The sequence below is a fragment of the Dictyostelium discoideum genome, assembly GCF_000004695.1.
Source record: "Dictyostelium discoideum AX4 chromosome 1 chromosome, whole genome shotgun sequence".
NCBI classification, from domain to species: domain Eukaryota; phylum Evosea; class Eumycetozoa; order Dictyosteliales; family Dictyosteliaceae; genus Dictyostelium; species Dictyostelium discoideum.
Window position 1 is genome coordinate 1,923,029 of NC_007087.3, and position 26,931 is coordinate 1,949,959.

A 26,931-nucleotide genomic window follows, 5' to 3' on the forward strand; every position below is an offset into this window, starting at 1 on the left:
TAATTAGGGATGATTATCATAAGAATAGTCATCATTCTCTATTTGAAATATTTGCAAATTTTACAATGGTGGTATCGGAATCTGTAATTTACTATACAAAGGTTATTAAAGATTTAAGTTTATCTGCATTGGATCAAGCTGCTGATGATATTTTCAAATTATCTGAATCTTATTCTCAAGGTTTAGAACAAACCATTCAAAAGGTGTCATTACGTTTTAATAATATTCAAGCTTGTATTGGTCATGCTGAAGATTTAATTCAAGTGTTGATTAGAATCATGTCATCATATAAACTTTCAACAACAATCGTCAATGAAATGGCAACAAATACCTACAAGGCAATTAGCGCCAATGTTAGGACATTGGTTGATAGGATCTATGATAGGCTATCACCTGTGATTCAAGGTGAAATCTATAAAATCATTGGTATAGAATTAGATGATGGAAAGAATAAAAATAACATTGTTTTGGATTTCTTTCAAAAGATTGAAAAAGGCTTTGAAGATGTTAAAACTAAAACAAGTTCTGCTGTGGGTGCTGCTGTTGGTAATTCTGAACTATATTACCTAAACCAAGATAAATTACCAATCACCGTCAGATTAGAACCACTATTGAATTATATTGCTTCAAAATTAAAATTATTCTCTCAATATCTTTATTATCCATTGACAAAGTTATTGTTGAAAAGATGTTTCTATGGAATAATGCACGAGATTGAAGTCATTGTTTTCCCATCAAATAAAAAGTTGGTGTTGACAATGAATCAATTGGATAAAATTGAAGCATTAATTAAAACTTTTAGTGAATTCTTTTTGGTTGATGGTGAAGGTTTATCTCAAAAAGCAATCGATAAACAATCTCAGGGTTTCATGATTATAGTTTTGGCTTACAGAGAGGCTCTCAATAGTGGTGTTCATGATTTCGATCCATTAGGTTTAAAAATGGCTTTAAGAAATATTAATTTTACAAACTTAAAACCAGATTTAACTTATTTAAAGAAATTAAATATCAATCTAAAAGAAATTCCAAAACAATTGGATGTTTTCTCTCTCATTAAGAAATCTGTAGAAAAAAGACAAGAAGATAAAAAGAAAAGAGATGAATTAAGAAAACAAAGAAAATTAAATAAGAGTATTGGTTATTTAAATGAAAATCAACAATCTCAGAAATTTGATCCACCACCAAATTAATACAAAAAAAAAAATATATATATAATAAAACAAAGTAATCTTGATTAAATTAATCAAAATCTTAGAAAAATAAAATAATCATTATAATGATTTAAAAATAGATTAAATAATAGTTTTTTTTTTTTTTTTATTAAATTAAAAATCACCAGCTCTTGTAAAAGAGACAAAAGTTTGTGTTATCAATAATTTAGTAATATTTATTAGTTTTTTTCTAAAATAAAAAAAAATAAAAAAAAAAAAAAAAATAATTAACTTCTTCTTTCTTTCTTTTTATTTTTTAGGATTAATTCCACAATTAAAATCTTTAGTTTATTATAAAAATTTACCAACTCATTCACATCTTGATTTTGTATGTATTTTTTTTTTTTAAAAAAACCTATCTCCAAAAAAAAAAAAATTATTTTTTAAAATTAAAGAATTTTTATTTAATTTGTTTTTTGTTTTTCGATTTATATATTTGTTTATAATTTATTTTATAGTCTGGTTGGTTATATTTGATTCGGAAAGTTTTGTTTGGTATACACTTTTTTTTCTTTGGATTAAAATAAAATCAAAAGTATGGACCGACTCCACCTTGAGGACCGAGTGGATTATTTAAAATGGTAGTACTTTGAACATTTGATTTTTCAAAATTAATTGCAATTGATTTGGAATTGTTATCAAAGGTTTTACTTAAGGTTGATGATGATGAGGATTTATTTAAAATTTTAGTTAATGAAGTGAAAATCATTTTTTATTTTAGTGTAGTACTATTTTTATTATCTTGTTTAATTAAATTATATTTTAATATTATATTTTAATATTTTATTATTATATTTTATTTTGTTTTGTTTTATTTATTTGAATAATGAATAGAAATGAAAAATCATTTTTTTTTAAATACTTTAAAAAATAATAATATAAAAAATAATTAAATAATAAAATATAAAATAATAAAAAAAAAATAATAAATGTTAAAAATAGAATTTAACAAGTCGATGCTTGCGAATGTAAAAATAAAAAACGAGAAATAAGTTAATCTTAACATTATATTGATGATATAATTTGATCTAAGTGATGGAGAGAATATAATCAAAAATAAATATTCAACTGAAGAATAACAATATTATGATAGTTGTCTTTCGGTATAGTTATTTATTGAACAAATAAAATTCATTTTTACACAAATGTTTCACTTTTAATTGTGACGAATCCACAAATTACAAACACATAATTCACCCCTTTTTATATTTTTAAATTATTTGTTTTTATTTATTAATTGTTTTTATTTTTTTAATTATTTTTTTCATTTTTTTTATTTTTTTTTTAAGTGGTTGAACAAATTAATTTAAGGTTCCAAAATTAAATAAAAAAAAAATTAAAAAAACTCAATTCAATGAGTAATTATTTGTTAAAAAAAAAAAAAAAAAAAAAAAAATCAATAATTGATTTTTTTTTTATTTTACTAATAATAATTCTTTTAAATTAAAAAAAATCAATTTTTTTTTTATTTTAATAATAATAATTCTATAAAATTAAAAAATCAATAATCTTAAATTTTTTTTTTTCAATAATCTTAAATTCCTACTTCTTTTGAAAGTAATATTAATTTTTTTAATTGAAATGAAAATACTTTAGTAAAATTATTTACAAAATGATGCTGTGCTGCCATCAGGTATTTCCAAATCAAAAAGTAGATTATATGTCCTCCAATCATTAAAACCCTCTGGAAAATTCATTTTTGTTGTTTTTTCTATATGAGTTTTGCTTAGAAGTGTTTTTTTTCAAATTTTCATTTTATTTTTTTTTTGAAATATTAATGATAATAATAATTGAATTAAAAATATAATATACAAAATTTTAAAAAAAACCCCCCCAAAAAAAAAAATAAAAATATTTACACCAACTTTTCATTTTTACATAAAATTTAATGTTAGTACCAATTTTATTGTGATTCACCCAATTATAAAAACTAATACAAAAATTATTTCACCCTACATATTACTTTAATTAATTTTTTTTTTTTTTTTTTTTTTTTTGGGGGTTTAACAAAATTATTTTAGTTTGAATTTAAATTAATTATTTTTAAAAAAACTAAAACACAAATTATTCTTTTTCTTTTTTTGATTTTTTTAATTTTTTTAATTTTTGTTTGGTCTAAAGATCAAATAAAATGACTAAAACAATTAATTCTTCTTTTTGATTTTTTTTTTGCCAAAAATTCAAGTTATGAAAAATTTAGAATTAAATCGGAATTAATTAATTTTTAATTTTTAATTTTTAGTTTTTTTTTTAAAAATAATAAAAAATAATAAAAAATAATAAACTTTAATATGTAATTATACTATCTTTAAAATAAAAAATAGAAAAAAAAAAAAAAATTATAATTATAGTATAAATTAGTTTATTTTTTTGTTTTTCGATTTTTATATTCGTTTATAAACCCATATGGTTGGTTATATTTGATTCGGAAAGTTTTGTTTTGTAGAGTTTGATGGAAATCTTTTTTTTCTTCTTTAGATTAAAATAAAATCAAAAGTATGGGCCAACACCACCTTGTGGACCAAGTGGATTATTTAAAACTCTATAAACTTGAATATTTGATTTTTCAAAAGTAATTGCAATTGATTTTTGGTCAATATCAAAGGTTTTATTTAAGGTTGATGATGATGAGGATTTATTTAAAATTTTAGTTAATGAAGTGAAAATCATTTTTTATTTAATTTATATTTTTATTTTTATTAATTATATTAAATTAAATTATATTTTTATATTAAATTATAATATTTTATTTTATTTTATTTTATTTGTATTGAATAATGAATAGAAATGAAAAATCATTTTTTTTTTTTTTAAATACTTTAAAAAAAAAAAAAAATAATAAAAAATAAAAATTAAATGTTAAAAATAGAATTTAACAAGTCGATGCTTGCAAATGTAAAATAAAAAAACGAGAAATAAGTTAATCTTAATATTATATTGATGATATAGTTGGATCTAAGTGATGGAAAGAATAAAATCAAAAATAAATATTCAACTGAAGAATAACAATATTATGATAGTTGTTATTCGGTACAATTGTTTATTGAACAAATAATTTTCATTTTTACACAAATATTTCACTTTTAATCGTGACGAATCCAGAAATTACAAACACACAATTCACCCCCTTTTTTATTTTTTAATTATTTGTTTTTATTTTTTAATTATTTTTTTATTTTTTCATTTTTTTATTTTTTTTTAAGTGGTTGAACAAATTAATTTAAGGTTTCAATTATTAAAAATAAAAAAAAAAACTCAATTCAATGATTAATAATTATTTTTTTAAAAAAAAAAAAAAAATCAATAATTCAATAAAATTAAAAATAAAAAATAAAAATAAGATTCCAATGAAATAATTTTTTTTCTTTAACATAATTCCTAGGATCTAAACTTATATTAAAAATTTTTTTTTTTTTTTTCAATAATCTTAAATTCCTCCTTCTTTTGAAAGTAATATTAAATTTTTTAATAGAAACTAAAACACTTTGGTAAAATTATTTACAAAATGGTTAAATATATATTAATCATTTTTAAATAATTAATTTTTAAATTCCAAATAAAATAATTATGTTCAACCCCAAAAAAAAAAAAATAAAAAAAAAAATTAAAATAAAAATTAAAGTAATGGGTGAAATAATTATTGTATTGTGGAATGATTTATATAATTATGTGTATAAATGATTATTATTTTTTACACAATAAAATTGGTATATCATTATATTGGTAATTTTTCAGTTGGTAATACCTCATCGATCTGATTTAATCAAAAATTAAAATGATTAGATAATCCTCATTTAACTTATTTTTAATTATTTAAAATATTATTTTCGAAAACATTGATTTGTTAAATAACTATACTGTGATTATTTGTTTGTTCTATTTATAACTTTTTATATTTATTTTTTTAAAATTTTTTTTGATCCAAAATTAACAAATTCTTTTAAATTTCCAATTTTTATTTTTTTCATTTTTTTTTTTTTTTTTTTATCATTTTTTTTTTTTATTTTTTTTTTTTTTATTTTCAATAAATTCACACCTTTCAACATTAAAATGGAGGACCTATTTTTTAAAGTTTACAGAAATATTTATTTAAAAAATAAAATTTTTGAAAAAATAAGAGAATCTACTCAAAGCTTATACTTAATTGGATATTCTTACTATGAATTCCCATTACTATCCATAATTAGAACAAGAAATGAACATTTATTAAAAGAAAGATTATATCACTATAATAAATATATTTTATTAAAAAACAATACCATAAATTATAATAATAATAATAATAATAATAATAATAATAATAATAATAATAGTAATATTAATAACAACAACAACAACAGCAACAATAATAATAATAATAATAATAACAACAATAATATATCAAAACCAAACTTTTATCAAGACACAAGCACACAAACTGAACTCGAATCTGTAAATAATACAACTAATAATAATAATAATAATAATAATAATAATAATAATAATAATAATAATAATAATAATAATAATAATAATAATAATAATAATAATAATAATAATAATAATAATGAAATAGTTAATTATAATAAAGATTTAGTAAATAATAATTATAAATATTATTTTAATTTAGATTCAAATTGTATTAGTGAATTATTTAAATGGAATGGAATTGATATTGAAATTGTTAAACAATTATTATTTATTTATGAAAAAGATAATAGATATAATAATAGACTATATTTAGAAGTGAATTCATTTTTCAAATTAATAGAATATGGAAATTTTGAAATTTTAAAATATATATTCAATGAAAATAAAAAAAAAGGTGAAAACATTTTAGTTTCACCCAGAGATTATATTTCAAATTTAAGTTTTTCAAAAGAAACTGTTGAACAAACAATGGAATTTTTAAATACATTTTTCAAATTACAAATTGAAAAACCACTTTTTAATATGAATTATAATATAATCTCAATGTTAATAAATATTTCAAATAATAAAAAAAAAAATCTATATGCTGATTTAATTTTAAATAAATTTGAATTTTAAATTGAATAAAATAAAAAAAAAGAATTTAGTAGAATTATAAATAAGTAAATTATAAATAATGATAAATTAATGATTAAATTAATAATTTTAAAAATTACTAAACAATATAATATTAATTTCTCAACATTCAATAACAATAACAATGTTGAAGCAAGATATCTTTTTAAACAAGATAAAGATTTAAAAGTTCAATATAATTCTAAAATATTAGATATATTATCAATTAATTTAAAATTATTATATGAATGTAATATCTTTGAATTATTTAATGAAATAATAATAGAGAGTAATTGTTATCATCTTAATAATCGATCAATAATAAGTATTGATAATTTTATAATTATAAATCCTATTATTGCAAATTATATAATAAAAAATAAACCAATTTTACAACAATTCAAATTCACTTTAAATTGTATGCCATATGATGATGATGATGATGATGATAATAATTTATTTTTTAATAATATTAATTTTATTATAACACCGAATTGTTTAATAAATATTAACAAATTAAAATTTTTAATTAAAAATCATGATGTTTTACTTTTAAATAATATTTCAATAGTTTTAAATTCAATATTAAAATCAAAAGATTTAGAATGTTTTAAAGTTTTAATGAAATTTATTCAAACTTATTATCAACAATTTTAAATACCATTCAGAGATATTATGTCATCAAATTGTTTACCAATTATAGAATTTACATTTACCTTTGATAATTTAAATGATCCATTCGTTTTAAATAATTTTATTTCAACTAAAGAAATTGTTGATTTATTAATCAAATCAATGGAAATTGGTTATAATGGTTTCGAAATCTATAGATTTAATGAAAAATTCAAAGAATATGTTGATCAACTATCTATCCCAAAACAGTGTTCATTTTTTGATGAACTTAAAAAATCAATTTATTATTATTTAAATCCAGATAATTATCAATTTAAAAATTTACAATCTAGAATTAATTTTATAGAAAAAATGAAAAAAATTAATTTTATTGATATAAATACCACCAATGCCACCAATATCAATTATAGTAATAATAATAACAATATTATGTTTATCAATAATTTTGGTATATTAACAAAAGTATTAATTTCAAAAGGTTCTATTATACCTTCAACAGTACTATTAGATTTAATTAAAAATAATAATATCAAAGCATTTAATTTATTAATTCAATTTAATTTAATTCATAAAAAACAATTTCTATTTAATTATATTTTTAAAAATCAATATAATAATAAAATCATTTTATATTTAATTTCAATTGGTTTTTTAAAAATTAAAGATTTATCTTTTTTAATTAAATTATCAATTAAAAGTAATAATTTTGAATTAATTGATTTATTATTATGTAGAAATCAGCCTCAAAACTACCCAAAAATAATTCCATTTCAAATTTCAATTGCTCAAAATGAGAAACAAGAATTTATAAAAAATTATTTATTTGAAAATTATATTGATTCGGTTCACTATTACCTTTTAAAATTTAGGAAAAGTTATAAAGTAATATTTTATCTTTTAGATAATAATAATTATTTTTACTCACCAAATCAATTACAAGAATTATCATTAAAAAGAAATTGTAAAATTAATAGTATTGCTTACCAATGTCATAGTAAAACTTTAAAAGAATTTTTAAAATCAATTAGTTATAAACACCAAAATTCAAATAATAATAATAATAATAACAATAATTATAATAATGAAATTATTGATAAAAAATATCAAGAATTAAAATTTAATTTTTAGAAAATAATAGTAATAATAATTTTTGCTCAAATTGTATGTTTGTAATTAGATTTAATAACAAAAAAAAAAATAAATAAATAAAAAAAAAAATCTTTTTGTCGTCCAACCAATGCCAGCCTTTTTTTTTTTTGTTTTATTTTATTTTATTTTCTTATATTTTACAATTAATATTTCTTTGTTTTCGAATGACGGTTTTTGTCTTGATTATTAAAAATTAAATTTTAAAATCAAAAAAAAAAAAAAAAAATAATAATAATAATAATAATAATATTAATAAAAAAAAAAAAAAAAAAAAAAATTGAAGCTTTTTCGGGTTTTGATTGTTGTATTTTCAAAAATTCATTTTTTTTTTTTTTTTTTTTTTTTTTTTTTTTTTTTTTTTTTTGCTTTATTTTTAATTTTAATTAAAAAAAAAAAAGAAAAAAAAAAAAAAAAAAAACAGATATAGCAATGAGTGAAAATAATGAAAATGAAGAGCAATTAAATAAAAAAAGGGAAACATCCACTTCTAATGATGAAGATGTTGATAAAATTAATAATAAAAAATTAAAATCAAAAACTAAAGGTAAACTATTATTTTTTTAATTAATATATATATAGTAAAAAACAAATACAAAGTATTAAAATTATACTAATTAAATAATTTTATTTTTATTTTTATTTTTATTTTCATTTTTATATATATATATAGAATTACCATTTGAACAGTTATATTTAGATAGGTTACCAAATTCTTTAATGTATGAAAAAAGTTTTATGCATAAAGATATTTGTACATTTATAGCTGTTAGTAAATCAGACTTTATAGTTAGTACAGATATATTAGGATATGTTAAATTTTGGAAGAAACAACCTATTGGTATTGAATTTGTTAAAACATTTAAATCACATGTTGGACCAGTTTCATCACTTTCAATATCATTCGATGGTCAATTATTATGTACAGTTGGATTTGATAAAAATGTTAGAATATTTGATATTAAAAATTTTGATCTTATAAATTCATTTAAAGTACCTTTCTTACCATTAACTTGTGAATGGGTTTATGGTGTAAATTCAAGTAAAACCTTAATTGCAATGTAAGTGTAGTTTTTCAAATAATATATACATATATATTTTTATATATAAAGTAAATTATTAATTTTTATATATGTATATTATTTATAGATCATCAAGAGAATCATCAATAATTAATTTATATGATTCAAAATCAGATGATACAAGTGGTAAACCATTACATATTGTTGAATTACATAATAAAAGTGTACATTTAATTAAATTTAATCAACAATTTCAAAGTGTAATTAGTTGTGATATTGGTGGGTCTGTTGAATATTGGGATATTGAGGAACCATTTGATCAACCGACAAATGTTAATTTTCAAATGAAATTAGAGACAGATTTATATGATTTTGAAAAACAATCAACATTGCCAATTAGTTTAGAGATAAGTGGTGATGGTAAATATTTATCAACTATGGGTAGAGATAAAAAGATTAGAATATTCAATTATAAGAGCGGTAAATTGTATAGAGTGTACGATGAATCGTTTGCAGTGTTACAACAAATTCAAAAGACAGAAGACCCAATTTACCATTTAGATTACGCTGATTTCGGTAGAAGATTAGCCATTGAGAAAGAGATTGATACAATGTACGATCAATTTTTAAATAACATAACAAGCAAGCAATCACCACCTTTGAATTCCATATTATTCGATGAGAGTAATAACTTTTTAATTTATTCAACATTGGTTGGTATAAAATTTGTAAATATTAAAACCAATAAAGTTGTAAGAGTTTTAGGTAAAATTGAAAATTCAACTAGATTCTTAGGCTTGTCGCTATACCAAGGGAAGAATGAGGGTGATGTTACATTGGGTACTAAAAAGAGGGATACGGAAAATGACCCAACCTTGTTTTGTCTATCTTTTAAGAAACAAAGATTCTACATGTTCACAAGAAGAGAGCCAGAGGATAACGATAACCCAGATTATGGTAGAGACGTGTTTAATGAGAAAGTCACAAAAGATGAACAATTACTCATACAAAATGCTCAAAGACAGTTGCCAAGGAATGCTATCATTCATACGAGTTTGGGTGACATTCATATCATGTTGTATCCTGACGAGTGTCCAAAAACTGTTGAGAATTTTACAACTCATTCAAAGAATAATTATTATAATGGTGTGATTTTTCATCGTGTTATCAAGGGTTTCATGATTCAAACTGGTGATCCTCAAGGAACAGGTTACGGTGGTGACTCCATTTGGAAGAAAGAATTTGAAGATGAATTCAATCGTAACTTACGTCATGATAGACCTTTCACCCTTTCAATGGCAAATGCTGGTCCAAATACAAATGGTAGTCAATTCTTTATTACAACTGTACCTGTCACTCGTTTAGATAATAAACATACTGTATTTGGTCGTGTATATAAAGGTACTGAAGTTGTAACTGCAATTGAAAAATCAAAAACTGATCAAGATGATAAACCTTTAAATGATATTTCAATCTTAAATATTAAAATTACTCAAGATGTTCCTCTTGAATTTCAAAATAAAAAAATTTAAAATTTTTTAATTCCTGGATGGGGTTATTTTTTTTTTTTTTTTTTTTTTGGATTTAAACTCATTTTAATACAAATAAATAATTTAATCCAAAAAAAAAAAAAAAAAAAAAAAAAAATACAAAATAATTTAAAATTAATAATCATCTATTTTTTATCTTTTTTTTTTTGGTTTTTTTTTTTTTGAATATATAGATAATTTGAACAATAATTTAGAATTATAGTAAGTGGTAGTTTACATATGAAAACCATTAGTGTTTCAAAATTAAAAAAGGAGAATAAAAAATAAATAAAAAAAAAATAAAAAAAGTGAAAACACACAACAATTTAAATATTTAAAATCCACTGTTTTTTTTAAATTTATTTTTTTTATTTTAATTTTTTAAATTGATTTTTTTTTAAGATCTTTTTTTTTTGTTTTTTAATTTTTTTTTTTTATTTTTTATTTTTTTTTTTTTTTTTTTTAGATATTCAATAATTAAAAAAAAAAAAAAGAATTAATTGTAATTTTCAAATAATTAATTTTTAAAATAAAAATAAATTCAAAAAGATATTTATTAAAAAAAAAAAAAAAAAAAAAAAAAAAACTATGTAATCACGAAAATACCCAAAAATATTACCAAACTTTGTCCATAAACCTAAAAAACAGATATTTTTTTTTTATCTATTTTTAAAAAAAGATATACCTTTTTTTTTTAATTAAAAAAAATGTTTAGAAAAAAAAAAAAAAAAAAATTAAAAACCGAGATAATTTCTGTGATTCTCGAAAAAAATAATAAAAATAATAATACAAAAAGAAACTTCATGGAAAAAAAAGAAAAAAGAAAAAAGAAAATCTAATATCCTACACACGACAGTTCATAATTATAGTGCAATTGCAAAATAAAAAAATCGGTTAGGGGTGGATAATTAAATAATCAAAAAAAAAAACAATTTTTAAAAAAAAAAATAAAAAAATTAAAAATTCGTGTGTGTAACTGACAACAAATCATTCTTAAAAAAAAAATAAAAAATAAAAAATATCATTGCATGTGAATATGATAACTAAAAAAAAAAAACTTCCTTAATTAATTTTTTTTATTTTTTTATTTTATTTTTTTTTTTTAAAAAATATTAAAATATTATAAGAATATTTGTCGTTATCGTCCGTTGAAGTTTTTTTTTGGAATATTTTTTATTATTTTTCATTTTAAAACATTTTTTTTTATTTTTTTTTTTTAATCTTTAAACAAAAATCCTAACTGGTATTGTGATATCTATAGCGTTGTGAATTTTTTTTTTTTTTTTTTTTTTTTTTTTTTTTTTTAATTTATAGATTTTTTTTTTTTTTTTTTTTTTTCCTTAAATTATTCTTGTATCATTCCGACCAATAATTAAATACAACAATTATTATATTTCAAGTTTTATATATATTTTTTGTGTATTTTTTTGTTTGTCCATTCATCCACCAATCAATAATAATTAAATATTAAATAAATCCAACTTCTTTTTTTTTTTATTTTTATTTTTTAAAATTAAATTTAAAAAAAAAAAAAAAAGATTCATAGTTTTATTAATAACTAATTATTAAATAAAAAAAAAAAAAAAAAAAAAAATTAAAAAATAAAAAAAAAAAGTAAAAATATATAATTAAATAATTATAATTAAATTATTTTTATTTAAAAAAAAAAAAAAAAAAAGTATCACTACATTCTATAACAATTTTTTTTTTTTGTATCATTATCTAAACAAATTAAATTTTATATATTTTTTTTCTTTTTTTTAAAAAATAAATCTTGGAATTAAATAGAAAAAAAAAAAAAAAAAGAAATTATAAAAAAAAAAAAAAAGAATAAAAAATTAATAACCAACATAATCATAAATTAATAATAACTTATATAACGATAATTTTAACATTATTGTTAATTTCCAAAGTGGCATCTTTCATATCATTTTTTAACTCCTTTGGTGGGGCATTCAAAAAAAATAATAATAATAATAATAACAATAATAATAATAATAACAACAACAATAATAGCAATAATAATAATAATAATAGAAAATCATTAACTAGTAGTACTGATAAAAAAAATAAAAATATGTTTAAATATAATCAATTAAAAGATAATGTAATTTCAATTGGTACTGAAGAAGTTGGATCAGATTACTTTTGTAATGGAATATCTAAAACCAATAGAGTAGAGATTAATTCTGCAAGTAGTTCAGATTCTGATTTCGATGAATTCAATGATAATTCCGATAGTGAAATGGATTCATATCAACCATCATCATCATCAACAATGATGAATAATCCAAGACTTCAACATCTTACAATGGCTCAACAAAATAGTTTAGTTAATTCAAATGACTTTTTCAAAAGACAAAGATTATTTATTTATTTACCAAATTTTCCAGAAGAAATTAAATTACAAATTTTCTCACATTTATCTGCTTCAGATTTAGTTTCCATTTCTTTAACTTGTAAAACCTATTATGCCATTGCCAATGAACGTACTCTTTGGAGAAATTTATGTTTTGAAAATACTTGGAAAATTTCAAATTTATATCATCCAACTTTTGATTATAAAAAATATTATTTTGAAAAAAATGCAATTTCTTCAACTAGTAAGTTTAAATTTAAATTTAAAAAAAAAAAAAAAAAAAAAAAAATTAAAATTAAAATTAAAATTATAATATTAATACATTTTATTTTTTATTTTTTATTTTTTATTTTATTTTAATTAAAAAAAAAGATTCATCAAAATGGGTATCACCAAAATTTTTTGGATCATTACCAAGTAAAAGATTTAAACATACTGCTACATATGTAAATGGTAAAATTATATTTATTGGTGGTCAAGAATCTGATCAAAAGAGATTTAATGATGTTATAAGTTATGATACCAAATCACAAACATTTACGGAAATTAATACTAAAGGAGATACTGTACCAAAGTTTTCAAGACATTCAGCATCTTCGATTGGTGAAAAAGTTTATATTTTCGGTGGTTTCGATGGATTTGGTACAAATTTTAATTTAGCCATTTATAATACAGAAAGTCGAGTTTGGACAAATATTCCAAATAATTTCTTAAAGGGAAAAGTTCCAGTTAGTCGTACCAATCATTCATCAGCAGTGGTTGGTAAAAATGTATATATTTTCGGTGGTAATAATAATGATGAAAATGGACAATACCAAGTATTGGATGATTTACATTGTTTAAATACTGAAACACTTACATGGACTAAATTGGAGGGTAATCTAGTACAAGGTACTAAACCATGTGCTCGTAGTGGTCATTGTATGACTGCTATTGGCAATAAATTGTATTTATTTGGTGGTGGCGTTTGGAATCATTCAAATGGTTGGGTTGAAAAGTTTAATGATATTCATGTATTCGATACTGAAACAAATACTTGGAGTAAACCAATCGTTCAAGGTGAGGTCCAAACTAGCACATTTGCAATCTCTTTCAATGTTGGCCGTTATCTCTTTATCTTTGGTGGTGGTAGTAAACCGAAACATTGTGTCACTAACGATATATACGTTTTAGATACTGAAACTTTCTTTTGGTCAATTCCTTCCATTCAAGAACCACGTCCACCTGCTAGAGATATGGGTACCGCTTGTGTTGCTGATGGTGATGTTTATTTCATGGGTGGCTATGATGGTGCTCCAATAAATTATTTCAACAAATTGAAATTTAATTTTAAAGTTTTATCCGATTTAGCTTCACAACAAAAAATTAATAATAATAATATAAATAATAATAATAATAATAATAATAGCAATAACAAACTATTTAATTCACAATCACTATATCAACAATCACAAAATAAGAAATATTCATTTTTTTAGTTTTCCTTTATTTAATTATATTTAGTATTACAAAAAAAAAAACAATCTAAAAATAAAAAAAAAAAAAAAAAATAAAAAAAAAAAAATAAAAATCTTGATTTTTTAAAAAAAAAAAAAAAAGAACATAGTCTAAAATAATAAAAACAAAAAAGGTCAAAATATTATTTAAATCATTCCTTTGGATAATTTAGATTTTTAATAAATTAATTTTATTTATTTTATTTTTTTTATTCATTTATTTCATTTAAAAAAAAAAAAAAAAAAAAAATTAGATTGAGGTTTCAAAAAAAAAAAAAGAATAGTATTATCATTTCATTTAAATGAATTCTTGGATAATTTAGATTTTTAATAAATAAATTTTATTTGGGAGGTTTTTTTTTTTTTTTTTTTTTTTTTATTTTTTTTTTATTTTTTTTTTTTCTATTCATTTTCATTAATTTCATTTCATTAAAAAAAAAAAAAAAAAAAAAAACGATGGAGGTTTCAAAAAAAAGAGTAGTATTATCATTATATCGAGAATTAATTTATTATTCAAAACTAATTACAAATAAAGAAGAAAAAATATCAAAATTAAATTTAATTAAAAGTACATTTAAAAAGAATAAATCAATACCTGAAACTGAAACTGAAAAAATTGATAAATTAATAGAAGGTAATTTATTTTTATTATTATTATTATTATTATTATTATTAACTCAAATATTATCATATTATTAATCTAATTTTTTAAAAAAATAAAAAAAAAAAAAAGATGGACAAAAGAAATTAAGTTTTTTAAAGATTATGACACCAAGAGAATTTGCAAAATCATATAAAACAACAGGTGTATATAGATTTGAAGATGGGAAATGGATTGAAGGTAATGAAGAAAAGAAATCAAAGAGACAATATTTGGATCATGGTATTGATATAATGGATCTTAGAAGACACAATCATTTAGTTAAAAGAATGCAATTCTTAGATAGACGTTAAATATAATAATATTAATAATAATAATAATATAAAGTTTTAAAATAAAATTACCAATAATATTCTGTACATATAAATTTTTTTTTATTTTTTTTTATTTGTAAATTACAATTGTTTAATTTTGTTTTTATTTTATTTTTTCTTTGATAAAATTTTATCAATTTTTGATTTAACAGTTTCATTTGCTTTTTCAGAGATATCAATTAAATTTGGATTTGGACGTTGTTTCTTTGGTGTTGTTTCATCTTTATTTTTTGTTGGTGGTTTATAAAGTGGTGTACCAATTAATACTGGACTTGATATGATTCTTTTTTTTGGTGTTACATTATTGTTACTATTTTTATCTTCTTCTTCTTGTTGTTGTTGTAGTTGTTCTTGTACTTTTTTTTTATCATCTTCATTTAAGATTTCACCAGTTATATCATCACGTGGTATGATTTTACCATGAAATGGACAAATCTCTTTATCTCTTCTTTGACAAAGGCTACCATTTTTCAAAGGGAAATTACAAGCCATAGAAGGTGTTGTATCAACTTCATCCTCTAATGTATAGGTTACTTGATTAAGTTTATTATAATTTTCAATTGAAATTGTCGCTTCACTACCTTCACCCAAGAATCTATGTTCTCTATTGATACCAGTATCCAACACAATCTCTTTTTGACCCCAAAATAATAAAGTTGGATCCATTGGTACAATTGGAGCACGTTTTAATAAATCTTCAACTGATTCTTCCTCTGGTAAATCTTCAACACTAACTGGTTTAATATCACGTTTATAATATGGTTTATAAATTATTCCTTCATCTGTTGTAGTTGTAGTAGTAGTTGTAGTTGTAGTTGTAGTAGTTTTGTTTTCATTATTTTCATCTTCAATTGATTGTTCACCAGTATACTCTTCCATTTCTATACCTTCAAATTCATCAATTTCTTCTTCATTTTCTTGATTATTATTTTGATTATCAATATTTTTAAATGGTAAAACATCAATATCCTTACTCTTTGCTTTAATATCATTAATATTTTGTTGAAGTGTTATTACATGTCTAAGATGAGAAGAATATTCAGTATCTGATTGTGTATTAATATTAATTTTAATTAATGTTGAATACCAATCATTTACAACCAAGTTTTGATATCTTTCCAACTCTGTCACCAATTCACTTAATTGTTTAACTTTAATTTCATCCAAATTCTCTTTTGTATCTTCTGGATCAATTGATACATCAATTGCATAACTCATACTACCAAAACCACCTTCTTTAACAATATTTGAATTATCAATTCTTTCCTCTTCTTCTTCCTCTTCCTCCTCTTCATTGTTTGTATCTTTTTCTTTTTCTTTTTCTTTTTCTATTTCCTCTCCTTGTTGCTTTAAACTTTCTTTATAATCTTCATCACTACCAAATAAATCTTCAAAATTTGAAGATGGATCTGGAATCATCTCTTTAAATAAATCTTGCATATCATTTATTATCTTTTGAATTGAATTTGTAATTTCTAAAAATTCAACTTTAAATTTTTCATATTTTAATTTTAATAAAGCTTGAGTTTTTTCCTAATATAATATAATATAATTAGTAATGGTTAGATTTCAAATAATATTATTTTGAATATGTGGGAAAAAAAAATAAAAATAAAAATAATAATTACCTTTCTTTCATTTTCTTCTCTTGTTCTTATTTGAGCTTGAGCTCTAATTTCAGGGAAATTTAAATTTAAAGAATTTTTTAAATAGTAATAACCATTTCTTAATAAACTATAATGAGCACCGAATGCTTCATTCCAACGTTCGATATATTCTAATGTTTTAGCTTTTAATTGTAATGCACTATTAGTTGGTGGAGGTAGTACATGTCTATTTATACCCAATGTGTATTCAAAGAATACTGATAATACACCACATAACAATTCTCTAAAATATTTTGATCTCATAAAAATTTCATTTATTATATTAATTGTTGAAATTCTGACCTTCGGAGAGAGAAAAAAAAAAAAAAAAAAAAAAATTAATAATTTATATAATATTAATAAAATAAAATTTTTAAAAATAGGTAATATTTACCTGAGAATGTTTAATTTTTAATCTATCAAATAAAAGATCGAATGCACTCTTGACATTTGAATTTGATTGTTTTAAAATTAATTTAAATTGTTGAGCATGTTCAGTTGATAATTCAAGTGTACCTGTTGATGTTGCTGTTTTAATTAAATCGCTTAATTTCTTTCTTGATTCTAAATCCATGAATTCACCACAACCAAATGATTTTTTATTAAAAAAAAAAAAAAAAAACGATTTATTTATTTTTTTATTTTTTTAATTATTTATTCATAATAAAATCAATAGTAATAACACACTAAAGTTTTATATTATATTATATATTTATTTATATAAATATAGATATAGATATTTGAATATTTAAATTAGTGTTGGTGGATATGACGACGTGTAAGGTGTTTGTTTTGACTGTGCAAAAATATTTAATAAATTTTTTTTTTTTTTTGATTTTCATTTTTTTTATATTTTTTTTTTTATTTTTTTTTTTTTAAATTTTTATTTTATTTTTATTTTTTTTTTTTTTTTAATTTCAACAAAATCACAAAGTTTAAAAATTTTTTTTTTTTTTTTTTTTTTTTTTTTTTTTTTTTTTTTTTTTTTTATATTAATAGCTTTATAATCATATATATATGATAATAAAAAAATGGTGGTTTTAGCAGCAGCAATTTGTACAAAAAATGGTAAAGCATTATTATCAAGACAATTTTCAGAAATGACAAAGAGTAGAGTCGAAGGTTTATTAGCAGCATTTCCAAAATTAATTGGATTAGGTAGACAACACACTTTTATCGAAACTGAAAATATCAGATACGTTTATCAACCATTAGAATCATTATATATAGTTTTAATTACAAATAAAAATTCAAATATTTTGGAAGATCTCGAAACATTACATTTATTAGCAAAATTGGTATGTTGTAAATTTTTTTTAATTTTTTTTTTTTTCACTTTATAAATAAATAATTATTAATAATATTAATTGTTTTTTTTTTTTTTTTTAAAAAAATAATAAATAGGTGCCAGAATATTCAAATTTTGATGAATATGATATTTCAAAGAATGCATTCGAATTAATATTTACATTTGACGAAGTCATTGCAATGGGTTATAAAGAAAGAGTAACACTTCAACAAATTAAACATTTCATTTCTATGGAAAGTCATGAAGAAGAAAGATTTAGAATGGAAGAAAAGGTAAAATATTTAAAATTAATTTTGATAATTTTGTATAATAAAAAACCCTTTATATTTATATATTTTATATATAATATTTGCTTTTTATTAGATTAAACAAAAAGAAGCACAAATTTTAGCATCATCAAAAGCAAAGGAAATTGAAAGAATGAGACATGAAGAAATGTTAAGAGGTAAAAGAAGTGGTGGTTATACTGGTATTAGTGGTGGCGGTGGTATGGGTAGTGGTGGTATGGGTAGTAACCAATATAGAGATAATGATAGAGATAACTATCATAGCAATAACAACAATAATAACAACAATAACAATAATAATAACAACAACAATAACAACAATAGAGACAGAGATAGAGGCGACTCACCAAATACATCAAGACCATCTGCTGCTTCATCAGGTTCACAAGGGGGTATGATATTGGGTGGAAAATCAGGAACAAATAAAAATAGTGCAATCGCTCAAGTTTTAAAAGAAGAAAAGATCGTTGAAAAAGTTGAAGATGTTGAACAACTTTTAGATTCACAAATTTCACAAATTCCTGAAACTCCAACTGTACCACAAGAGGGGTATTTATTTATTTATTAATTTATTAATTTATTTATTTATTTTTTTATTTATAAACTAATATTTTTATCTTTTTTTTTTTTTTTTTTTTTTTTTTTTAAAAATATAGTGTTCATATTACAGTTGAAGAATCATTCACTAGTTTTGTTGAAAGTGATGGTACTGTTGAAAGTATTGATATTAAAGGTGGTTTATCAGTTCAAATTAATGATCAATCACTTGGTAAAGTTAAAGTTAACCTTAAACAAGGTAAACTTTCAAAACAATTCCAATTTATTGTAAGTTATTATTATTATTATTAATATAAAATGTGTATATATTTTATTAATTTATTAATTTATTAATTTATTAATTTTTAAAATAGACTCATCCAAATATAGATAAAGCATTATTTGGTGAACAATCAGTATTAAGATTAAGAGATGGTGGTAAAGGATTCCCAAGTGGTGGTATATTAAAATGGAGATGTAAAACCAATCAAGAATCAATGATGCCAATTAGAGTTAACTGTTGGCCATCACCAGGTAGAGATAGTACCACAGTTAATTTAGAGTATGATAGTTTGGTTGGATATGAATTGAAGAGTGTATTCATTGTAATTCCAAATCCAACATCGAATGCACCAATCATCAATCAATTCGATGGTCTTTACGAGTATGATAATAAACAAAAATGTGTAATTTGGAAGATACCTCTTATCGATGATTCAAATAGACAAGGTTCAATGGAATTCAGTGTTAAAGGTAACACTCAATCTTTCTTCCCTGTCAAAATTCAATTCACTGCTTCTCAAACAATTTGTGATACCACCGTTGGTTCCGTATTTGTTGAAGACTCTAATCAATCAACTAACTTTTCAACTGAAACAACTTTATCAGTTGATACTTATGAAATTAAATAATAATTTAATAATAATTTAATAATAATTTATAATAATTATTAATCATATTATAATATTATCAAAAACAAAAAATATATAAAAAAAAAAAAAAAAAAAAAAAAAAAAAAAAAAAAAAATTAAATAAAAGTTATAATGATGTTGTAAAAGAGATATTAAATTTAATAATAATAATTATTATTATATTAACTATATATACAAATAAGAGACGTACTCTTTTTTTTTATTATTGTTTATTTTATTTATTTAAATAGTAAACTGAATCTTCTACTTGGTGTTGCTTTATCAGTCTCTTTAATATTACTATTGTTTGCCGTTGTTGTAGTGGTAGTGGTAGTGGTAGTTGTCGTTGTTGTAGCTGTTGTTGTTGTTGTTGTTGTTGTTAAAGAACCAATCGGTGGTGATGAGGGTGTGGGTGGTGATGGTACTATATTGTTATTATTATTATTATTATTAGTATTACTTGGAGGAATTTGTGGAGTTGGTGAAGATGAATGTATTATTAAATCCATTGGATGATTATATTCATGATTACCAATCGAGTGAAAATGATTATATAAATTTCTTGTACTAATTGGTATATATGATGATAATGTTGGTGGATGAATTTCAATATCATCATTATCATCATTATCATTATTATGATGATAACTAAATGACAATAATGAACTTGGTAAATTTGAATTTATATTAAAATCATTTTGATGATGTTGATGTTGGTGTTGGTGTTGATGTTGGTGTTGATGTTGATGTTGGTGTTGATTATTTAAATCATCAGGTGATAAAGTTGATAATGATAATGATTGAAATATATATGGATTAAAAGTATTTTTAAATTTTAAAAATTCATCATCAACGTAATTTGATTTAAATAATGATTGATCCCTTATGATGTATTCTGCACGTTCAATTAGGTCATTCTCTTGTTGAACTTTTGAATGAGTGTAAATACTTCTCATCCAATCTTCCATCTCTGATTTTGAATCGGCAGAGAATAAATATATTCTATTACTTGTATTAATTTCAAATATATTCTCTTTTTCTGTACAATCACTTTGTTTTATTATACATTGTCTTAGATCAACGAATCCACTATGTTTTTCATTGGCTTGTTTATGATAAAATAATTTACTATCTTTTGATAACATACACCATCTTTTTTGCCAACTTTTATTAATTTTACCTTTTTTATATAAATTACCTGATTTAATTGTTTTCTAAATATATATATATTAAAAATAAAAATAAAAAAATAAAAAAAAATACATAAACATAAATTAATTAGAATTATTATTATTATTTTATATAGGTATGTGTAATAAAAAAAATAAAAATTACCTCACCTGGATAATGGTTCATTTTTCATTATTTAATTATTTTTACATAAAATTGTATATATAGAGAAAAAAAAAAAAAAAAAAAAAAAAGATATTTTACTGTTGGTCTTGTTATTTATTTTTATTTTTATTTTATTTTTTATTATTTTTTATTTTTTTTTCAAAAAATTCAAAAAAAAAAAAAAAAAAAAAAAAAAAGTTTTTCAATGTTCAAAAAAAAAAATTTTAATTAAAAAAAAAATATTTTCATAAAATAAAGTGTGTTGATTATATAATAACTAAAAATATAATAATATATGTATATTATTATTAATCATTATCTTTTAGATATATCACACCTAATTATATTATTCAGAAATAATAATAATAACAACACCCAATAATAATAATAAATAATTTTATAAAAGATATTTTTAAAATTAAATATATGTAAATAATATCTTTTTTTTTTGTTTTTTTTTTTTTCTCAAACAAAAATAATTTAAAAACCATCAACAAAATTATGATGAATCAACAACAACAACAACAACAACCACCAACAACATCACCAACGCAACAACAACAATTAACCCAATTACAAACACATCAATATTTTCAAAATAAATTTAAATTATTTTATAAAAGAGAATTAGATGAAGCTGATCCATTAGAAATTGTAAGTTTAAATTCTTATTATTAATTAATTTATTAATTTATTAATTTATTAATTTTTTTTTTAATTTATTTTTTAGTATTGGAGAGAATGTTATGATAAAATTGAATTATTATTATTAAATAGTTCAGAAGCAGAGATTAATAATTATTTAATTGAAAAATCAGCATCAGTTGAATCAAGTGGAAATAATGATCAATCAAATAAATTTCATACAGAAGTTACAATTGGATTTTTATATGCAATTCTTTTAGGATCACCTCAAAACATTGCATTATCGCATCAATATTTTAAATCTTTAACTTTTTTCACTAAAGATTCATTAGCATTATTTTGTTCATTATTAAAGAAATTAATAGCAGATAAATTTCAAAAATTAAATGATACACCAAGACAACAAGTGGTTTGGATCATTAATGAATTGATTGCAACCAATCATCAAGATTGTGAATCTGTAACTTCAATCATTTTAAGACATATTTATGGTGGTAATTTCACTTCAAAAAATTTATCTTTAAGTCATTCAATGTTAAATATGTTTTTAACACATAGGTAAATTAATTAATTAAATTTAAACCTTTATATAAATATATACTAATATTAATATTTTATCTTTTTTTTTTTTTTTTTTTTTTTTTTTTAGACAATGGTTAAATAGTAGACCATTATTAATACCAACTATATTATATAATTTTTTAAGATTAATTCAAGATCATATTAGTAGACCGCAAGGTTTACATAATCCAACTCATTTGAAAGATGAAATTAATTTTTGTTTAGATTTATTAAAAAATAAAGTAAGTTTATAAATTATTTTATTTAAATAAATATTAATATATATATTTATAATGTTAACTTTTTTTTTTTTTTTTTTTTAAAAGTTTCAAGAATGTTTAGTAATTGGTAGAGATTTAATTAGATTATTACAATATTTAAGTACAAAAACAATAGAGTTTGAACAATTATGGAAAGATTTAAATAGTAAACCAACAACATTTGCGCCTGGATATTATGATATAATTCAATCAATGAAAACACCAACACCTAAACATTTCTTACAATCAAGATTATCACCAGAGATGGAATTACAGGTATTATATATATTAAAAGAGGTTAAATTTGGTAATCAAAAGAGATATCAACAATGGTTCGTTACAAAGTATTTGGTTACACCAGAATCCGAATCATTAATACCCGATATAATTCGTTATATTTGTTGTGTCTATCATCCACCAAATCATGTACTCTGTAGTGATATTGTCCCAAGATGGGCTATCATCGGTTGGTTATTGAAACATTGTAAATCAGATGCATGGAGAAACTATAGTAAGTTATCCTTGTTTTTAGATTGGCTTTATTTCGAACCAAAGATTGACTCAATTATGAATATTGAACCCGCTATCCTATTAATGGCTGGTAGTGTTAAAAAGTATGCAGATATGACAATTGATTTGGTGGAATTCATTGTTGGTACATTATTAGATAGTTATGATATTCAAAGAAAAGATGCAATTCGTCAAGGTATTCATAATTCCTTTGCTACAGTTTTGGAAAAAGGTGTTGTTCAATCATTAAGTCATGTTTTCCCACCAGATTCTTTAGGTCCTTCTTTATTTGAAAAGGTTAAACATTATTTCCATCAATTTTTAACAAATTCACCAATTCATCAATTACATAGTCAACAACAACAACTACAACAACAACAACTACAACAACCACAACAACCACAACAACAACAACAACCACCGCAATATAAACCATATCCACAACAACCAATTAATAAACAATTACCATTACAAATGTCACCACAACAACAATCACAACAACAATTACAACAACAACAATTACAACAACAATTACAACAACAACAACAACAACAACAACCACCACAACAACCACCACCACAACAACAACCACAACAACAACCACCACAACAACAACCACAACAACAACCGCAACAACAACAACCACAACTAAATATATCGACAGGTAATTTACCAAATATTCAACAACCAATGGTAAAATCACCACCATTATCATCAAATACTTTAGTATCACCTACTTCATCATCTTCTCCAACTTCATCAAATTTACCAACCAATAATAGTAGAGTTTTAAATAAATCTGGTGTTGATATTCACCATGTTTCAAATTTATCACCCCAAGTAATTTCGCAAAAACCACAATCTCAACAAACCCCTTCACTTCATTCTTCATCACAATCTGTTTTACAACAAAAATCACCACCGTTAAAAGAAACTAGCTTATTTGAGCAACAACAACCTTCTCAACAACTACCTTCACAAATTGTTAAAAATTCACCCCCAAATTTATCAATGACCAATGAAAATATTTCAAACCCACCACCACCACCTCATGCTAAAATTAGTTCAGATCATGCTTCACCATTAATAAACTCTTCCAATAGTAATATCACAACTCCAAACCCCGATAGTCAGTCTCAAATACCAATTCCCCCTCCAATATCGCAATCACCATCAACTAAAAACATTGATGTAATTATGTCAGAATTAAATGATGAACCACCAAAATTATCAAAATCATCACCAACTCAATCAAATATTATAGTTCCTCCACCAACTCATAAACCACCACAAACCACAATATCATCTTCATCACCATTGTTACAACCACAAACTCAACCTCAACCCCAAACTCAACCTCAACCCCAAACTCTACAACAATCAACTACACCATCATTATCATCAAGTAGTACACCAACTATACCAATTTCACCACCATTACTACCAACACAATTAGAGATCGATATTCAACCACCACCTCCACCACCATCATCACAACCTTTACAACCACCACCTCCACCCCCACCATCTCAAAATATAAAAGATGAAACTTTAAATAGCTTGATAGAATTAAATAGTAGTATTAAATTGGATGAAGAGATTAAAATGGAAATACCAGATATTCTATTAACAATAGGAAGTAAACCACAATTTCAACCAACAAATATTACTATCACTCTTGGTTCTATACTCTCAAACTTTAATGAAAAGATATCAAAACAACCAAATATAACTCTTCAAAATGAATTAACAGATTCCTTAACACAATATCTATCTCAAGTTTTAAAACCAGAATTACAAATTGATCTTTCAACAACACCATCACTTTTATCTTTATTTTGTAATTTCCAAGTTATTCACCACATTTTCCGTGCAACTTTTTCACCAACTGATAATTCAATAACAACAACGACGACGACAACAGCAGCAGCAACAACAACAACAACAACAACACCAACAATAGTAAAACCAATGTTTAATATATTAAAGGAACTTTATAAAATTTATCCTTCCATTGGTTTTAAAATTATGATTTGGTCAATTATTACATCACCAGGTGGTTTGAATATTACAAATAATGGTTGTACTTATATCTATCCAGATATTGAATGTGATAATTCTTTCTCCAATTCTGATGATAATGAATCAACTAATAATAATAATAATGGGGTCGAACAAAAACCACAACAACAACAACAACAACAACAACAACAACAAATTAATGAAAATACTCATAATAATAATAATAATAATAATAATAATAATAATAATAATAATAATAATAATAATGAAAATAATATAACTAATAATAGTCAAAATATAACAATTAAAGAAGAATCAATATTTAAAATAGAAAAATTACTTGAATCAGTTCAAGATTCAAATGGTAATAGGAATATACTTGGAAATTATTTAAATTTTCATAGTAATTTATTAGGTGGTCAACCACCACCACCACCACCACCACAACAACCAAATAAAATAGTTGAACAAATTATTAGTGATTGTATAGAAGCAAATAATGTTGGAGCATTTAATTACTTGGTACCAATATTGTATAAAAGTTTTTCAAATCTATTGGTTGGTAATTCAGATTTCTTATATTTAGTTTTATCATGCATCAATCCACGTCAACATTTTAGAATTTGTAATAAGATATCGATGGGTGAATTTAGAGTATTTGGTAATGAAATGAAATCATTAATAAGTCAATCATTCAAATGGGAATCTTTTGAACAGAACTATCTATGGCAAATGTTAATAGCTGAGGATTCAGTTTATAGTGGTATGATTGTAAAGGAATACCCATTCATAATCAGTAAATTAGATCCATACAATAATAGTGAAGTCTTACAAAATCTGACCATAACCCTAAAGGAAACAAAGTTTTATGACTTTAATATTTTCTCTGAAACCTTATTATTAAATGATTACTTTTATACTTTTGTTTTCTGTTTATTCTCTTTTTGGTTAAAAAATAATACAACTCAAACATTTAATTATATAAATCAAATTTTCGATTTTTATTTATCAAATAATAATAATAACAATAATAATAATAGAAAATTGGTTGAAAGAATTTTATATTTTTATAATATATTTTTGAAGAAATATGGCGAAGAAAGGTAAGAATCAATAGTTTTTATAATTAAAATATTTAGATATAGTTTTTAATTCTTTTTTTTTTTTTTTTTTATTAGAATAAAATGGAGTGATATGATAGATTCTGATAGAGTTTCAAAAGTATTACAAAGATCAACAAATTCAAATTTATTTCAAAAGTATTCAAATTTAGGTAGTTTAGTATTACCATCACAATCTTCAAACATAAAAAATGATAACAATCCTACTTTATCCAAACATCAAAATAGCGACGATGATTCAAACCCAAAGAAAAGATTTAGAAAAGAATAATCCAAATAAAAAATAAAAAAAATTTAAAAAATTGTTAAATAATTTACAATCATTTCTTTCTTTTTGTCCAATAATTTTTTGTGTTTTATTATTTATTTTAAATTAGAGAATGGTAATTTA

General features: G+C 21.3%; 13 protein-coding genes across 13 annotated transcripts in view; 8 read left to right on the top strand and 5 right to left on the bottom strand.

The window, feature by feature from the left end:
* The window catches only part of DDB_G0268686 (hypothetical protein), a gene marked incomplete at both ends in the record, with an annotated part of 4,245 nt that extends 3,055 nt beyond the window's left edge, over positions 1-1,190 (top strand). The window contains one exon of the mRNA XM_641772.1: positions 1-1,190. This exon is cut by the window's left edge and continues 3,055 nt beyond it. Coding sequence (XP_646864.1) covers positions 1-1,190 — 1,190 coding nt within the window.
* A 550-nt stretch (positions 1,191-1,740) lies between these two features.
* DDB_G0268688 (hypothetical protein) lies at positions 1,741-1,920 on the bottom strand (the record flags this gene model as incomplete). The annotated part of the gene is made up of 1 exon (XM_641773.1): positions 1,741-1,920. The coding sequence occupies one exon, from the start codon at positions 1,918-1,920 to the stop codon at positions 1,741-1,743; it is 180 nt and encodes a 59-aa protein (XP_646865.1).
* Positions 1,921-3,701: 1,781 nt separating this feature from the next.
* Positions 3,702-3,881, bottom strand: DDB_G0268690 (hypothetical protein; the record flags this gene model as incomplete). Its single annotated transcript, XM_641774.1, has 1 exon — positions 3,702-3,881. The coding sequence occupies one exon, from the start codon at positions 3,879-3,881 to the stop codon at positions 3,702-3,704; it is 180 nt and encodes a 59-aa protein (XP_646866.1).
* Positions 3,882-5,261: 1,380 nt separating this feature from the next.
* Positions 5,262-6,239, top strand: DDB_G0268692 (hypothetical protein; the record flags this gene model as incomplete). The annotated part of the gene is made up of 1 exon (XM_641775.1): positions 5,262-6,239. One exon carries the CDS (start codon positions 5,262-5,264, stop codon positions 6,237-6,239), a length of 978 nt encoding a protein of 325 aa, XP_646867.1.
* A 672-nt stretch (positions 6,240-6,911) lies between these two features.
* Positions 6,912-7,997, top strand: DDB_G0268694 (hypothetical protein; the record flags this gene model as incomplete). Its single annotated transcript, XM_641776.1, has 1 exon — positions 6,912-7,997. The coding sequence occupies one exon, from the start codon at positions 6,912-6,914 to the stop codon at positions 7,995-7,997; it is 1,086 nt and encodes a 361-aa protein (XP_646868.1).
* Positions 7,998-8,447: 450 nt separating this feature from the next.
* ppwd1 (WD40 repeat-containing protein) lies at positions 8,448-10,569 on the top strand (the record flags this gene model as incomplete). The annotated part of the gene is made up of 3 exons (XM_641777.1): positions 8,448-8,562; positions 8,689-9,076; positions 9,165-10,569. 3 exons carry the CDS (start codon positions 8,448-8,450, stop codon positions 10,567-10,569), a joined length of 1,908 nt encoding a protein of 635 aa, XP_646869.1.
* Positions 10,570-12,643: 2,074 nt separating this feature from the next.
* Positions 12,644-14,403, top strand: DDB_G0268696 (hypothetical protein; the record flags this gene model as incomplete). The annotated part of the gene is made up of 2 exons (XM_641778.1): positions 12,644-13,169; positions 13,298-14,403. 2 exons carry the CDS (start codon positions 12,644-12,646, stop codon positions 14,401-14,403), a joined length of 1,632 nt encoding a protein of 543 aa, XP_646870.1.
* Positions 14,404-14,877: 474 nt separating this feature from the next.
* DDB_G0268934 (LYR motif-containing protein) lies at positions 14,878-15,375 on the top strand (the record flags this gene model as incomplete). The annotated part of the gene is made up of 2 exons (XM_641779.1): positions 14,878-15,055; positions 15,155-15,375. 2 exons carry the CDS (start codon positions 14,878-14,880, stop codon positions 15,373-15,375), a joined length of 399 nt encoding a protein of 132 aa, XP_646871.1.
* Positions 15,376-15,504: 129 nt separating this feature from the next.
* Positions 15,505-17,306, bottom strand: DDB_G0268698 (hypothetical protein; the record flags this gene model as incomplete). The annotated part of the gene is made up of 2 exons (XM_641780.1): positions 15,505-16,929; positions 17,025-17,306. 2 exons carry the CDS (start codon positions 17,304-17,306, stop codon positions 15,505-15,507), a joined length of 1,707 nt encoding a protein of 568 aa, XP_646872.1.
* Positions 17,307-17,415: 109 nt separating this feature from the next.
* On the bottom strand, positions 17,416-17,616 carry DDB_G0268700 (hypothetical protein; the record flags this gene model as incomplete). Its single annotated transcript, XM_641781.1, has 1 exon — positions 17,416-17,616. One exon carries the CDS (start codon positions 17,614-17,616, stop codon positions 17,416-17,418), a length of 201 nt encoding a protein of 66 aa, XP_646873.1.
* Positions 17,617-18,073: 457 nt separating this feature from the next.
* DDB_G0268702 (hypothetical protein) lies at positions 18,074-20,086 on the top strand (the record flags this gene model as incomplete). The annotated part of the gene is made up of 5 exons (XM_641782.1): positions 18,074-18,340; positions 18,447-18,623; positions 18,715-19,187; positions 19,295-19,463; positions 19,550-20,086. 5 exons carry the CDS (start codon positions 18,074-18,076, stop codon positions 20,084-20,086), a joined length of 1,623 nt encoding a protein of 540 aa, XP_646874.1.
* Positions 20,087-20,325: 239 nt separating this feature from the next.
* Positions 20,326-21,442, bottom strand: DDB_G0268704 (hypothetical protein; the record flags this gene model as incomplete). The annotated part of the gene is made up of 2 exons (XM_641783.1): positions 20,326-21,300; positions 21,422-21,442. 2 exons carry the CDS (start codon positions 21,440-21,442, stop codon positions 20,326-20,328), a joined length of 996 nt encoding a protein of 331 aa, XP_646875.1.
* Positions 21,443-21,922: 480 nt separating this feature from the next.
* On the top strand, positions 21,923-26,811 carry ints3 (integrator complex subunit 3; the record flags this gene model as incomplete). The annotated part of the gene is made up of 5 exons (XM_641784.1): positions 21,923-22,075; positions 22,152-22,624; positions 22,716-22,869; positions 22,954-26,522; positions 26,598-26,811. The coding sequence occupies 5 exons, from the start codon at positions 21,923-21,925 to the stop codon at positions 26,809-26,811; spliced, it is 4,563 nt and encodes a 1,520-aa protein (XP_646876.1).
* Between the last annotated feature and the right edge of the window lie 120 nt (positions 26,812-26,931).